Here is a 15,293-nt window from a genome sequence, read left to right as displayed (position 1 = left end):
ATTCTCATGCCCAGAAATGACCTGGCCCCATGTTGAACCCTTTTGATACGGTGCCACAGCATTTCAAAACTACCAGTATTAGCCGCAGTGGAAAAAAACGGTTCTGCTATAATCCCGTGAAAGCAACCTAGCTATGACGATCATCGTGTTTCATGAACCATCAAAGCCGAAAAGCATACTAAGGTACACAGGAAGCTAGTAGTGTAGGCATCTGATTCGAATCCAATTCATGCAACACCAATTTAAAGAATACGTACCGTACTGTAGCGAATCTATTCATACTAACACCATAACAATGATATAAAGCAAGTCAGCAACCCAAAAAGGCCCACACTCAGCAAGAAAAACGTATTCTATTCACCACCATCAACAACAGCATTCGCATTCGAGCATTCCCCACCCTCAATATTCCCCCTCCTCTTCCTGGGCAACCCCTCATTCGGCGAATGACGCACCGGCGGCAAAGCCTGATCACTCGGTCTCCTGCGCCTAACAATCTGATACCCACGATCCAACTCGATCTCAATCGCCTCACGGACCTTCAGCGCACTAACAGCGGGCCAAACGCCTCGCTCGCCCTTCAATGTCCAAGCGGCGACGCGCTCCTTCGTCGGCTGCTGGAAAAGTTTGCCTAGGTCCTGGAGGGCAAGGTCCGGGACTAGTGTTAGGTTTGGACCGGGTATCGTCTCGTCGATTAAGATGCGGCTGAGGGAGCCGGGGAGGAGGCCGATGTAGTCTAGTTGGCGGAGGCGGTGGCGGAGTTCGACGAGGATGAGGCGCATTGCTGAGCGGGAGAGGTGGTTCCAGCCTGTCTGGCGGCGGTCGAGGAGGTTGAGTTCCGAGCGGAAGATGGGGATTAGGTATGGTCTGGCTTGGGAGACGATGAAGTGGTTTACGTTGAAGAGTTCGGAGATTCGGGAGAGGGGGGATTCGCCGTCGCTGTAGTTCACGTGTCGCCAGGGTTGGAAGACGAGGTCTTTCGTGTGTGGCCATGGGACTATGGAGCCTGTTTCGTCTTTGCAAAAGATGGTTATCGAGGAGGTGATTGTTGAGGAGGCCGAGGCGTTGGAAGCGGCTGCTGCGGACCAGATTAGCACGTTTGGTGCTGTGAGGTAGTTGAGGAGATTCGGCGAGCCGGTTCTTCCTGCTGTTGCGATGGTGATGTTGAGAATGCGCTTGGATCGAGCGTAGGCTTCCTCGAAGGTCAGGTCGCCCACATTTGCCCGAACGCACTCCTCGAGAAGATTCATATCAAAGAGTTGGCCTGTTCTGAGGAGTCGGCCCATTCGCCGGATAAAGACACGCATCCAGCTCTCGTTTTCGGGATGGTCCTTTCGGTAATGATCAAAAGCCGAAAGATCGACCGTATCACCATTCAGAAGAGGCAGTAGTTCACTCTCAGGGTGGATCCCAACGAGAGCAGCAACCATAGCTCCGGTGGCAGTACCAGTGATGATTCGAGGCAAAAGACCTTGAAGATGTAACGCTTTCACAACTCCAAGATGGCACAACCCAAAAGCTGATCCGCCCTGCAAAAGGAGCGTCGTCCGGCCAAATGCCTGACGTGTGTCGTGGAGTAGTTCGAGCTTGGCCTGCGATGTGAAACCGCTCGCGTGCACGGGCGCCGACTGCAGCGAGGTCACGTATTGAATTGACAATGCAACCTGCGTGATGTAGTCGTCAATCAAAAGCTTTGTTCCGGCATAGGCATGCGTGAACAGCTTGGTCGAGGTGATATTGCCTAGATTGCGAACAAGTCCCGAACGAAGCAGGTTGACCAGAGTCAAAATATCTTCGCTCTCCCGCGCACCCATCAAGGCCTCTAGCCGGCCGAGGATAAGCCGGTAGTCATAGTGTCGACTGACAGGATTCTGTCGCCTGTGCAAGGAAAGTGATTAGCCAGGCTTTCTTTCCTTGTAGATCTCCGGTATACATACCACAAGTCCTTACTGAGAAGTTCATCCAACTGAAACGCCGCCTCCTCCCATTCCTCGTACGTCTTTGCCGTCGCAAGAGTATGAAAGAGTTGACTGCGGGGCGACTTGGACTTCCACCACGAAAACAATTTCTATAGACAATATGTGAGTCTTGCAATTCCTCACCACTGGCAGGGCTGGGCAGGGCTGGGCCGTGCAGCGCAGGAGCTTGCAGGTTGCGCCCAACAGTTCAGCTCAGCTCCAGCCCACTTTGGATCTTGCGTCCGAGGCCCCAAGCCCAAGAGGAAACCAACTCACCTCCCGCCAGAACTGCGCAACGTCCAGCAGCATACTGAGCATCGCGGACAGCATGCTCCACAAACCGAGCCACCAGGAAGCCATGGTGCGAGCGAGAATCGAGTTCCGGGTCGTAAGAGTCGGCCGCGGAGACTGGGGCTTTCACATGCTATGGCGTCACGCGCTTTCGCGAGAGTAAGGCGTGGAATTTGCCGGATTGGTGATGGTGAGATTTGACTACCTCGCGGTCTTGCTATCAGTGCATATTTTATCGCAGGTGATGAGTCGGGGTTGAGGGGATGGTGGTTGGTTGGGTTTGGCGGGAATGCTGGGGTTGGGGAAGTGCGCGGATCGCTCTCGGCCGCATTCTACGCCTTCTATTACTACTACTACTACTATAGTACGGGCTGGACTACCCTAACAGAAAGGTATGATTGAACACCAACATGATTCGTACTTGCACATCGCTACATTGCCTCGTACACGTATCAAAGGGAATTTTGAATTTGCAAGTCGTTTTGTTTTTGTCATTTCGCTTTGCTTCCCTATATGCAAGTAGGCGAAATTAAAAAAAGAAGCTCTCCCGGACACCCGAACCCAAGCGTCATTCTTTACTCCTCAATGATGTTGCCCCGCTCCGACACGTACAGACCGTCAAGGAACTATTCGGAATTAGTATGCGCTAGACAAAAAAAGTGGAAAATGAAAGTGTAGTTGTAACTCACCTTACGGATATCCTTGTTGCGAACACGGCAGATCTGCTGGATGTCGGCGGCGCTCTGGGAGACACCCTCCAGGGAGTTACCGGAGAGCTGGAGCTCATCCTTGACGTTGGGAGAGGGGACGACCTCAACACCGGGCTGGGCAGTCACGCGGCGCACGTACTTCTCACCCAGGAAGTTGCGGATCTCAATCTCGGCGCGGTCGGTCTCGGCGTTCTTCTCGATGTTGACGTTGATGGGAAAGTGAGCGTACACGTAGCGCATCTTGTACAGGAAGCCGCGGGTAACACCGATGATCAGGTTGTTGATGATGGTGCGGACGGTACGGAGGGTAGCGACACCCTTGCGGGCACCGTGGTGCAGCTCGATCGAGATAACCTTTTCCTCGGGGCGGCCGAAGGTGACGGCGATGTGGGAGAGGTCCTTGGTGAGCTTACCGCGGGGGCCCTCGACGGTCACAACCCGCGAACGAATGTGAACCTTCACTGTAGAAAGAAAAATCACGAATCAGTCCCATGTTCGAGAAACACACAAAAAATTTCAAGATCCAATTGTCGGCGAAAACAGTGCGGTACGTAATTCCGGCCTGCTCTGTTCAATGCCTTCCTCCTCTTGTGGGAAACGGTATCGTTGCGGTCGACCTGGCAAGTCGGGTTCCTCCTCCTGTTCCTTGTCCCTTCGGTGTCCCATCATGACCCGGTGCGACCACGTTCATACCGTCTCCGTGCCGACCGAAAATAAGGAAAAGTCCGTTGCTCACCATTGTCCGGAATGGGCAGCCGTTCCTCGGAGTGAATGTACCGCATCTTGACTGCGTGGGTGTTGTTGGCCGAGGGGGTGAGTTGTCGATGTCGGGAGGATCAAATTTCGGGTTGGAGTTGTTGGTGGAGCGAAATTGCACGTCACGGGATTGTGCGTCGCTTAGGGCCAGTTCCGGATTAGCGTAGGGTTGCTTATCATTTTATCATCACATGACCTCCCGCAAAATTCTTTGTCGGCCTCAGTCCTCAGGTGTAAGTCTTGGCGTTCTGCTCAGTTTCTGGCCAGTATTTAAGGTGTCAATGATATAGTGTGTTTTTGCATCTTTTGTTTCATACGAATTATACAGTTTGGTATATGTACAGCAGGACAGCATCCCAAAAACGCCAATGCTGATGAAAATGGCCCAACTTGGAGGAATATTCAGTGCCCTTAGAAATTCTTAAAGCGCCGCCTCAGCTGCCACTGGCACTGCCTTGATGTCGGAAATCCACTTGCCGCCCATCTGTCGCAGCGTCGATGCCAGCTCGTCGCTTTGATCCAGAGCAGCAATGTCGTCGCCGCCACCGATACTCTTTCCATTGACCAGAACATTCGGGACGGTGCGGCGACCCGTGTTTTGCGCCAGGAGATCCTGCAAGCCCGGTCCAATGGGGTGTTGGTCCAGCTCAACAACGAACGGCTTCGGGGAAATGGAGTATCGGTCGAGGAGGATGTGCTTCGCTCGTTTGCTGTAGGGGCAGTAAGATTTGGAGAAGATGATCACTGCAATCGCAGTATAGTTAGCTTTGAATATTCCGGACAACCCATCTGAGGAAAACAAAGCCCGCGCGAAAAGAAGAAACGTACCAGGAGCCCGCTTAAGAATATCATTAAGCTCACTTTTCGCCTCCGTATGATCAACCACCTCCTCTTCGGTCTTCTCAGACCCCCGCGATGAATCCTGTACACCCTGATCCTTATTCTTCGGGACAGTCATCTTCGTCCGCCCCGCGATCGGAATATCCTCCATCTCCGGCGTCCCAGCGACAACCTTATCCTTTGCCGCCGGCACAGCCGGCCTCTCGATATTGGCGCTACCCGCCGGTGCGCCCTGGGCATTCTCGCCAGGTCGGACTATGGGCTGTTGCGGCGTTTCTTTCTTGGCGGCTTCCTTCGCTCGCATGGCTTTTAGGGTTGATTGGTAGAATTCTTGGTTTTGGATCTTGCTGGCTTCACCCTGTTTCCGTCGAGTCGTTGTATTAGAGATTGGATGCAGGATGTCAAGGTTATGCCGTGGAAAGATCCAGGGTTGGCGTTGCGATGCTTACCGAGTAATAGAAGAACATGAAGATGATCACGACGACGGCGATCATCGTTAACCGAACGCGCCGTTGGGAGGCCATTTTGATGGTGAGATTCGTGAATCTCGATGCCGCAGGCGTGCGTGGTGCAGATGTGTCAGGACGATCGGGGTTTGGCAGGTCGGTCACTACTCGATGGACGCGACCGATAAGATGTGAAGTGGCAACGTGACGCCAAGAAATCTGAGCTTAACGCGCCGAGGCTGCACCAAGATGCAGTACAAAGCTGGGCAGCACAGACGGATAAAAAACTACCAAGGTAGTATGAGATAAGAATTAAATAGGAGAGCGATACGACATACGAGCTATGCTTGCCTGGATGGGGTCGGGACAGGAGAAGTGGGGTCTGCTCTCCTGGACCAGGGGCTTGTCTATCATCCCTGGGTGCGGGACGGAACTCGGCCTAAGCGCTTGCTTGGCGGGGATGCGGTGGATATATGGATGAGGGCATTGGTGTCTATAGATAGAAGTGGGATCGAACTTAGGTGAATATCATGATTTGAGTACTGTAGTTCCGCTTTCACAGAGATTGCACTGCATCGTATTTATATGGGATCTTCGGGTAGATGCTTGTCGTGCTTTTCAGTGCGGAGGCGGATATATATAGGGAATTTCTGCAACCATACTACACACTCCAATCATAACATCTCTTAGATACAAACAAAATCCAGATGGTACCACTTTCGGCATCAAATACCACCCATCATGGCCTTGTTATTTAATTCTAGCTACAGTGTACTGGCGTGATCCTCATGCATCTTGGAGCATTAACTGCCTGGTCAGCTCCTCTTGAGGCTATCTTTTGAGTCACAATATCTCAACCAAATCTACTAAAATTCCAAATTAGATGACACTGACATTGGGTATTATGCTAAATAACAGTATCTCGTCCGGTCTCCACATCTGCAAAATATCCATCGGGACGGGCGTACATCAGTCAATATTAGGTTTATGTCGGAAGTATGTGCGTATGTGTATGTAGAGTAAAAAAATGAAAATGCAGCCTAGGGTAGGTAGGAGTATAGGAGCTCGGGGGTATAGCCAAATCAGTCGTGGCTGACTCTAGGAAAGAAGGTGGGAACTGGAGGGACAATTAGGGGACCACCGGGGTCAGGGCGAGTAGGACATCACTCGTAATAGGGAATATAGAATAGAAAAGGCGAGTCGAAAGATGCGTGACAGCATCAGTGTAGTGTCGAGATTAGGTTTGAATGGAGAGACCCGGTCGTGCGTGGTTCGCCGTTGCGCGACGTCGACCCTGCACGATCGTCGTCCAGTCTTCCCATTCTTTAGCGATCTCCGTCAAGACGCTACCCATTACCGAGGCGGAGGCCATGAGGCCGTGGCCTTCGCCTTCGAGGATGCGGACCTCGCACCGGCGCATGGTTTTGCCGAGCCATTGCACGTTTTCCACGGGGACACGTGTGTCTTTGCTGCCGTGTTGGATTACCACGGAGCGGGTGATGTCCACGTATCGGAAGCCGATTGTCTGGCGGCGTTCCAAGCAGATGAGTAGATCGACCGCCGGGTTGGCGTTGGCCGTCGCGAGTTCCCAGATGCGGTGGGTCAGACGAGTGTCATAGTCTCGTTGGCGTTCGAGCTCTTCTTCGGGAGATTTTGCCCGGGAACCGAGCGTCGCGTCACTTCTCCGTGATGAAGCGTGGTGCGGGATTGTGCCGTATGATCTGGATCCGCTGAGTGGGGCAGGATCTTCGTTTTGGTGGTGGGATGCGGTCTCGATGTCTGGTATGGGTGGAATTTCGGCAGTGGCTGCTTCTTTGGCGGCCTTGCGTTTGGATCGCTTGGGTGATTTTGGCAGGCTGGTCGTGATGCTTGCACTCGTGGCGCTCATGAAACTGGTGTTGGCGACTTTGAGGAGAGAGGTAGGGAGAGCGCGGAGGATTCGCTGAGAGTAAGGAACCGCGTTGTTAGGGGCGGGCTCTTTTTGGGAGCCAATGCTGGATAGTTGAGATGGTGGGATCCACGGAGCGAGGAGATGAATGCGCCCTCGGATGTGCTGTGGGATTCGAAGGGCGGTTGCAAGAGCATAGATTGCTCCGGCGGAGTGGGCGAGAATGGAGAATTTGGTCACTCGGAGATAATTACAAACAATAGCAACATCATCTGGGGTTTGCGGTTAGCTGCAGTTCGTGTATACTCGTCAGACAAATCTTACCAGGCCAGCTGAGAGGAGTACTCGGCTCGTCAACTCCATGCGGTTCGCTTTCGCCAACACCGGGGCGATCCAAAGTTACCAGACGCAAGTTGAGGGTCCGGGCCAACTCGTCATAGAATGCCATCAGATACCGAGTGAGACCCATTCCGAGACAACACAAGACAACATGTCCCTTTGGGTTGCCCACCTCCGAGAAGGCGATCGTGCGACCCGTTGTCGGATGTACCACCCGCTGCGTCAACTTGGGGGAAAAGACGTAGTCATCCACGGCAAGGTCGATCGAGTCGGCACTGGACGGTCTTTCAGTATTGAAAGAGGGACGATTCGCGGATTGGGGACCAGAGGGAGTGCGCCGATGGCTTCGTGTGGGAGTGATGGGCTCCAGAGAACGTCGATATCGGCTCTCCATCTCTGGCTTTTCGGGCGGAGACTTATGCACTTGCGGGGAGAAATTCGTGGGCTTCGACGCCAATGGTGCTCCAGGTTTGCTTGTGCGGTTCTTGCCCGTCATGACCGCAGGGGAAGGGGCACTATCATTCACTGGGGGCCGGTCACTCTTCACTGAGCGTCCATTGGGAGTTCCGCGTCCGTGGTCGAACAGGCTACCGCTGCGCGGGGTTTCGACCGGCTTTGCAGGTGTGGTTGCTGCCTTGGTGGGCCTTGACGGGCCATCGTCGGATTCCAGCTCAGTTTTGATCTTTTGCTGCTGATCCTTGAGCTGCTGAATCCTCTTGGTCACCTGTTCCGCGTCATTGCTGGTGCCTGGGAGCCCATTCTCTGCCGTCGACTCTTTGCTCGCGGTAGATGAATATCGGCTGTGACGTGCCGACCTCCGCTTCTTCGAACTGGACGATTGACTGTGTCTATGCCGCAGGGACGAATCGCGCGTCGGGATGATCCGGCCACTTCCAATCCCTCCTGGATTATGATTATCAGGGGTGCTTTGAATCGACTGCAGTTCCCTGGTTGGCGGCGTGCTCGCCACCAGGCCCTCACTGGGCTCTTCCTTGAGGTCGTCCTTCAACCCATCCTTGCGGCCATTGGGAGCGGCCTCTTCGGCCAGATCTGCCATGGAATGCATGGATCTCAAACTGGCTCGGCTTCGCGGAATGTTGTGGCGTACACTGTCGTTGAGGCTGTTGGTCTTGCGCAGGCGATCGACCTGTGAATCCTTGTCACTGTTGAACTCCCGCGAGGACTTCTTCAGCAGCCCAAATTGCCCCTTGAGACTCTTGCGCCCGGCGGAGCTGTTGGATGCGATGCTGACGGCGGTGGATAGACGGGGGCCGGGCTCAGTGCTGATGGTCCCAAAGACACTGGGGGTGTCCTCGTGGGCGGTCCGGACAGAGGTATAGGAGTCCCTCGAGGCCGGCCGGGTCGCGGAGTCGTTCTGTTTGAAAGGTTTAAATCTCGGCGAGCGGGGGGATTTAGGGGATTTTGGTGAGGGCGGCGCTCTGGCCATGCGAATGACAGGCGACGAGGCCGCATCATCCGGGTGCAAGAACGGACTGTCGTTGGGGTGCTCCTCGACCGTGGCGTAGGTGCCGTAGTTCATGCCAAAGCCATGCTGCTTGGAAGGGGGGGGATGGTGAAGCAGGGCGCAGTATGGGGGACCTCGGGCAGACCGGGGTCGGAATCTTTGGAATCCTTGGAGTCGATGCGCGGCACGTTGTCGAAATGCGAGTTCAGGGGCACCGAGATCGTTGACAGGGAGGAGATCAGCGACGAGATGACTTCGGGCGACGTTGGATCGGCGTTGGCACCCTTTGCGCGGCCAGGGAGCGATTTGCGACGGCGACGACGGTTGAGCAGGGCCGACTCAGCCGGTTTAGGAGTCGCCGGGGGTGCGTCGTGAAGATGCATGGCGTCCAATAGTCCAGGGCTGGCCCGGGCCTTGGTTTATTCGTTTCCCACGGAGTCTCGCGATATGCAGGGTGGGTAGGCAGCGCGCATGGTCCGATCGACCAGCTGTGCTGTCCCTAGTAGTCCCTGAGTACTACTGCAGCAGCACCCTCAGGTCTGGGTAGGGAGTGATCGTGCAGGTGCGGTGGTCCTTGCGAGCACCCCTTGCGGAAGGACCAAGTGTGCGAGGGGTTGGAACAGAGAAAGGAGTGAACAGGTCGGATGGGAGAGCGCAAAGGAGTGATAGGTCCAAGTCGAGGGAAGTTTTTTCGATCTGGGGGGAGGGGGGGTATGTTAGCGTTTGCGCCTTCAGCTCCACCGATGGATCCCAATTTCCCAGCGCTCCCACTCGTTTGCGCTGGGGCAGGGCTCCGATCGTCCACGGTTCGCGATCTCCGCAATTCAGGGGAGACTTGACCAGTGCATATATTTATGTACGTATACTATCTATTGTATAGGACATGGCTGCGGGCTTATTTGGTATGCATACTCAAAATCGACGCTACATGCATTAGTCCACTCCACGTGGGCATGCCTTTCTACCCTTTCAGACTCGGCCTGATTGCTTCAGATTAATGGGGTTAATCAAAGCTAACATAAAGGCTCCTAGGATCGGCGGCGCGATTTCGGAGACGAGCCTGTATTAACGCCCGCCCTATACCTAGGTTTACAGCACAGACTAGAAACAGAAGAGTCCTGTTTAAATTGAGGATCGCTGCAGAAGTTCAGGTTGTGTAGAGCGATGGTAAATCGACCGAGCCCTATGCAACCCCTGCGGCACCCCATAATTAAGCTTCTGCATTCGCTGAGTGCCGAGTGGGACCGACCTGAGCCTTGCCAGAACACTACCCTAAGGTAGAATATATCTCAGCCTAGTACAACATACCAACACCCAGCAGTCCTATACCAATAGTATCGGTCTCAAAATAATGCATTCCGATGAAAAGGGACTCATCCCGAGTTCACCGTAGGCAACGATATCAGATGTATACAATCTCATTCAAGTTCTTTGTATACAGTCGCAATGACTAAGCCGGCCAATCTGAAACACGACAGCATCACCGCCCGGCAGTATTTCGCCGCGGTGCTCTTGTTGCTGGTCCCGACAGCATCCCCAAGTCGCAGTCTCTCGCATTCTCTCGCACACACATCGATTCCTCTGACTTTTCGGATCTGGCTGGACTCTGAGACAGCTGCCATTGATCATTACCGAGTGGTTGGCAGCCTAGAAATGCGGTGACCGAGCTGAACACTCCAACCAATCGTCCGCAATGGACGCCTACCCAGTCGACTATGTCAATCACAACCTCCCTTTGGTCCTGCTCTCAGGCCTGGAGGCAGGACCAGAGGAGTGGACAGAAAATACAGGCTCAGAAACATACCCCCTCTTGGCCGAGCGTGGCCCTCATATCTTCTCCGATTTCCCTCCGCTAAGCGGGGCTCTTGCGGAGGAGCTGCGGCGAGTGTTGCTAAAGGAGGATGCCTCGCACATGCCCTGGAGAGCACGGCAGAGCTCAACCGGGAGCCCCAATGCGCCCCATGTGGGATACAAGATCAAGAGTACAGGACGGGTATGCATTTCGAGATCTCCTGATCAACCCAAAGACGGACAAATGCAGTGGACGTGGAGACTAACACATTTCTACTATCTAGTCTTACAAGCTTCCCCCGCGCAAGGCCGACCCGCCACAAATCTCCCCTCCGATGAGCCCCTCGGCGGATACAGAGAGCAATGTCTCCGGATCAGGCACACCGTATGTGCTCCATTCACCCATATCACCCTTGTCGCCCGGCTCGCCCACCTTCCCCGATGGTCTCCTCACGCCGCTATGGGTGACGAAACACCAGGAACTCGTGCCGGCCGCGGTAATCAACTTCTTCCCTTTCTCGCTGGACCCGAATATGGATTCGCTGCGCGATAATCAACTCAAGATCGAGATCAATAGTCTCAAGAAAGAGTGGGCGTCCTCGGGATTCAAGACGCGATTTTTGACTGTGTTGATATCTGAGGAGGGAGATGGAGGCTATGATGGTGAGATTGACGATCGAGTCGCGGCAATCCGGCGAGCCACGAACCTGGACCAAAGATCCATCTTTATGATCCCGCCCGATGCCACCACGACCGAGTTGAAGGATTTTGTAGACTCCCTGTTTTCTCTTCTGCAGCCATCGGTTGTGGAGTACTACCGGGATCTATCGAAGCATGCCCGCAGAAAGCGCAACAGAAGTAGCATCCCGCCGCCGACTGCGCCACCCACCACCGGCACGTCGCAGACGCTTTCGTTACAGGGCTGGAATGTTCGCTACGAATTCAAGCTGGGGATCTTTGCCGAGTTCCGACAAGAAATGGACGCGGCTTGCCGGAATTACGAGAGTGCGTACGAAACCCTCTTCGGGCAAGAGGTTTTTGAAAACATCGCAGGGTGGGATCCCCGGTTCAATGATGCGCGCCTCTTGGGAGATGCACTCGCCGTTCGTATCATCCGTTGTCTACTGTGGACGGGCCAGACCACTGCAGCCGCACGCTTCTGGGTGGATCACAGGATACGAACGAAAGACATTGTCAATAGACGCGGCAAGGGGAGCAAGAATTATGGATGGGAGGCTTGGGAAGCACGGTGGCCAATGGTCATGGCCGAACTCATCCGTCGTGCAGAATCTACGCTCCCTGCGCCGGAGACCTCGATCGACCCCCTGGCGTTGTCGATATTCAAGGCCCCCGAGAAATCCATTCCGAACCCCGAGCGAGTGAACCCGTGGGAACAATTGCACCACGAGGGTTATTGGCTACATCAATCTGCCAAGCATACCATGCTCCGGCGGGTACTTGCTGAGCAGATCCCCGATGATGATCGGCTAACGCCGGGCCAATCTCCGGCCTCTCAGATTGCTAGCAAGTCTTACTTGTATGATACCTATCTTGCTCCGGAAACCCACGAGGAATTCCCCAAATCAGGCCAAGATGGATTCAACCACTCGAACTTGATTTTGAGCACGCTAAAGGCGGCTCTTGAAGAGTTCTCGAAACGCCAACAGATACGCAAGGTGGAAAGTCTGAGTCTTGAGATTGCTCAAGAATACATGCGGGTTGGGTCGTGGTCGGAAGCTTATCAGATGCTCCAGCCCCACTGGGCAACCCTCAGTTGGCGTCGCGCTGGGTGGTGGCAATTGATGGAACCGTTTGGCTGGGCCTTGAGAGAGAGCGCTCTGCATGTACAGGATAAGGAGACAGTCCTGAAAGTGGACTGGGAACTCCTCAACAAGGGTGAGTGATAACTTTACCTCGTATGATGTGAAGATACTAACTCTAGACTGCAGCTTTCTCCCCAAGACATGCATGGAATCATGATATCCACCAAAGTTTAGAAAGTCTTCCTTTGGAAAAACCCAAACCCTCGGTCGTTCTCCGGGCCGAAGATGTGATGACCTGCTGTACGTTTTGATCACCTAAAGGACATCACTGTGCTTGTTGACACTTTATTCTAGTGAATGCCTCTCTCGTTTTTGAAAAATCCGAAGGCAATGTTGGCGAGCCCCTGCAGGCTCAACTGACCCTTTCATCATGCGCTCAGTCAGTATCGGCTCCTATCAAGCTGTCAGAAGTCAAACTTGTTTTTGAAGGATGTCTTCGTCCAGTCAAGATCCAATCGGACCACAACGAGGACTCGGACACAAAATCACCATGCTGTATCTCATCAATTTCCCTGCGCAAGCCCAGCAGTCCAGGTGACACATCCGTACAGTCTCCAACTGGGGCTCTGACTACCCTAATTGGCATGGCCGATCTGACGATTGGGCCTGGCCAGACAAAGGTGTTTAATATCACATGCATTCCTCGCGAGGCCGGAGATGCCCAGGTTGCTTCTATCGCAATGCTCGTCGAGGAAGAGAAATTCGACCTTACATATGTGATTACAGACCACACCCAGCGTCAATCTTACTGGTGGCAACAGACCAAGAAGGGTGCGTCGCGGAGGAGAGTTGGTAAAGATCGAGATACTGGACGGTGCAAAATCATGCCGAAGCCGCCCAAGATCCGCATCTCAACGCCGAATCTCCGAAGCACTTATTATACCAATGAGCGGGTGGCTTTGCAAATCGGCATCCACAATGAAGAAGACGAGGGTGCCGATGTCTCTGCGGAGGTCCGACTTTTGGCAGTCCCGGATCTACAGCCAAGCTGGAGTGGTCCGATGCAGAGACCAGCCCCGAGCCAGAAGGATCAGGCACAAGCACTCCTCTTGAAGGAGTTTCTCACTTCATCAAGCGAACTGTCGGTATTTTGGATCGTGCCGCGGATAATGAACTTACTGTCGTGCTGGCTGATACCCAAGATGCTGCAAAGTACTCTCTCGAGATCACCGCCATCTACCATCTCGTTTCTGATGTTCAAACACCCATCATAAAAACGATAACAGTCGATCTCTCATTCGTTCGACCGTTCGAGGCCAACTACGAGTTCCTTCCTTGCATTCACCCTTCACCATGGCCGAACTTTTTCTCTGTCAACGAAGAGCTACTCGGAAAGTCGCCACCACCACCAGTTGGCTTGTCGCAGAAATGGTGTCTCAATTCCAAAGTCGTCTCCTTTGCCCTGGAGCCACTCGTTATCGAGAAAATGGCTCTGAAAGCCGTCGACATAAGCATCGGCACCGTATGCAACCTTGAACCTGAAACTCTCGTCAGCCAAGAGTTGCCGCAAATCTCACCAGAAGAACTGCGCGAATCCAACTTCTTCCTCGACATCCAGAAACAATTGCTTGGCGATCGCCGACCTACTGCAATAAACTTTGCATTGGAAATCACCTGGCGCCGAGCATCCCCCGAGCCCGAGACCGAGACCAGCACCGCAAAAACCGCAGCAAACACGACAACCAGCATCCTCGAAATCCCTCGCTTCGTCGTCCCAATGGGAGAACCCAGAGTTCTGGCCTCGGCCACTCCATCAACGAAACTATCTGGATTGATCCACCTGGAATACACGCTGGAGAACCCGTCCACACACTTTTTGACATTCAACCTGATGATGGAGGCTAGCGAGCACTTCGCTTTCAGCGGTGCCAAGACTACTGTCATCCAGCTTGTTCCGTTGAGTCGGCACACGGTCAAGTACAATATCTTGGCTGCGAAACGCGGGCTATGGATTCAGCCGCAGTTGGTTGTTGTGGATACTTATTTCAATAAGACGTTGCGGGTTCTGCCTACTGGGGACATGCGTGCGGACAAGAAGGGCGTCCTGGTTTGGGTTGATGCGGAGGATTAATTCGTTAGCACCTATTCTACCTTGTTCAATATCATGAGAGATGTATTCAGAACAATTAGCCTCAATTTCCAATATGTCGATGACACATCATCATTATAAAAAAGCACAGTAAGGAACATATCATCCTGACCAAATCCCTACCAAGTAGGCCCCAAAACCGCCTCAAGGTTATCAAGCAACCCCTCTGTCGACACACCCCCATTACAAAAAAGCACGTTACACTCCGAACTAGACACCAAATCCCTCGCCAACACCTCAAGACTCAAATAGTTTCTCGGATCAATATCAAAATCAAACGGAGGCTACCTATAACGCCCCGCATCCGGAACCCGCACGTCCGTCACATTGCGCATAAGAACCCGGAAGAAAGTATAATAAAGATCTCCTGGCGTCGTACCAAACAACACCGACAAACTCGACGCCGTGTCCCCCCAAAAGCCCCGTCCACGTCACAGTCATATTCAGTGAAGGAAGCATGAAATTATTCTGGTGCAATGCACCCACCATCGCGAATAGATCGCTCGGCGCACTCGCGACGCTGGTGGACTTTATTGTTGTGGCGACGGGGATATATGCGCCTGCACAGGGTTTGCCCCGATTATTCCAGAATAAGAGGCCGTAGCATGCTTTTTGGGGGGAAGGCGTTGCTACGGCGGAGGCCCATTCTTCTGACACGATCTGGTGGCCGTTATAGGATCCGCCGTTGCATTAAAAGACCCAGTCGCGCGAGGTGTTTCGGTGCGAGGAAGAGCCAGGCGTAACCGTACGTATTACCGCTTCGGTCCCGGAGTCAGAAATAGAGGAACGGTCGATGACTAGTGGCGTGAAGAGTCGTCTCTGGGCGAAGTTTTGTAGATCTTCCCCGACGGCGCTGCACGATGTACGCCGACAGTCGGCGTCGCGTTGGACTATATT

The 15,293-nt window shown here is 53.6% G+C and overlaps 5 protein-coding genes across 5 annotated transcripts; 1 reads left to right on the top strand and 4 right to left on the bottom strand.

Annotated features, from left to right (window-relative positions):
- Positions 1–353: 353 nt before the first annotated feature.
- On the bottom strand, positions 354–2,318 carry N7532_000224 (triacylglycerol lipase family protein; the record flags this gene model as incomplete). Its single annotated transcript, XM_056612728.1, has 3 exons — positions 354–1,878; positions 1,938–2,068; positions 2,235–2,318. 3 exons carry the CDS (start codon positions 2,316–2,318, stop codon positions 354–356), a joined length of 1,740 nt encoding a protein of 579 aa, XP_056479952.1.
- A 506-nt stretch (positions 2,319–2,824) lies between these two features.
- On the bottom strand, positions 2,825–3,741 carry N7532_000223 (60S ribosomal protein uL6; the record flags this gene model as incomplete). The annotated part of the gene is made up of 3 exons (XM_056612727.1): positions 2,825–2,875; positions 2,939–3,420; positions 3,696–3,741. The coding sequence occupies 3 exons, from the start codon at positions 3,739–3,741 to the stop codon at positions 2,825–2,827; spliced, it is 579 nt and encodes a 192-aa protein (XP_056479951.1).
- A 395-nt stretch (positions 3,742–4,136) lies between these two features.
- N7532_000222 (glutaredoxin) lies at positions 4,137–5,079 on the bottom strand (the record flags this gene model as incomplete). Its single annotated transcript, XM_056612726.1, has 3 exons — positions 4,137–4,459; positions 4,544–4,913; positions 5,005–5,079. 3 exons carry the CDS (start codon positions 5,077–5,079, stop codon positions 4,137–4,139), a joined length of 768 nt encoding a protein of 255 aa, XP_056479950.1.
- A 1,159-nt stretch (positions 5,080–6,238) lies between these two features.
- Positions 6,239–9,076, bottom strand: N7532_000221 (alpha/beta fold hydrolase; the record flags this gene model as incomplete). Its single annotated transcript, XM_056612725.1, has 3 exons — positions 6,239–7,161; positions 7,214–8,780; positions 8,828–9,076. The coding sequence occupies 3 exons, from the start codon at positions 9,074–9,076 to the stop codon at positions 6,239–6,241; spliced, it is 2,739 nt and encodes a 912-aa protein (XP_056479949.1).
- A 1,310-nt stretch (positions 9,077–10,386) lies between these two features.
- On the top strand, positions 10,387–14,378 carry N7532_000220 (uncharacterized protein; the record flags this gene model as incomplete). The annotated part of the gene is made up of 5 exons (XM_056612724.1): positions 10,387–10,686; positions 10,769–12,380; positions 12,434–12,547; positions 12,602–13,240; positions 13,291–14,378. 5 exons carry the CDS (start codon positions 10,387–10,389, stop codon positions 14,376–14,378), a joined length of 3,753 nt encoding a protein of 1,250 aa, XP_056479948.1.
- Positions 14,379–15,293: the final 915 nt, after the last annotated feature.

The sequence above is a fragment of the Penicillium argentinense genome, assembly GCF_028826775.1.
Source record: "Penicillium argentinense strain IBT 30761 chromosome Unknown utg000001l_segment0_segment0, whole genome shotgun sequence".
In the NCBI taxonomy this organism is placed as follows: Eukaryota; Fungi; Ascomycota; class Eurotiomycetes; order Eurotiales; family Aspergillaceae; genus Penicillium; species Penicillium argentinense.
The sequence above is the reverse complement of the archived record's forward strand: the minus strand, read 5'-3'. Positions and strand labels throughout refer to the sequence as shown.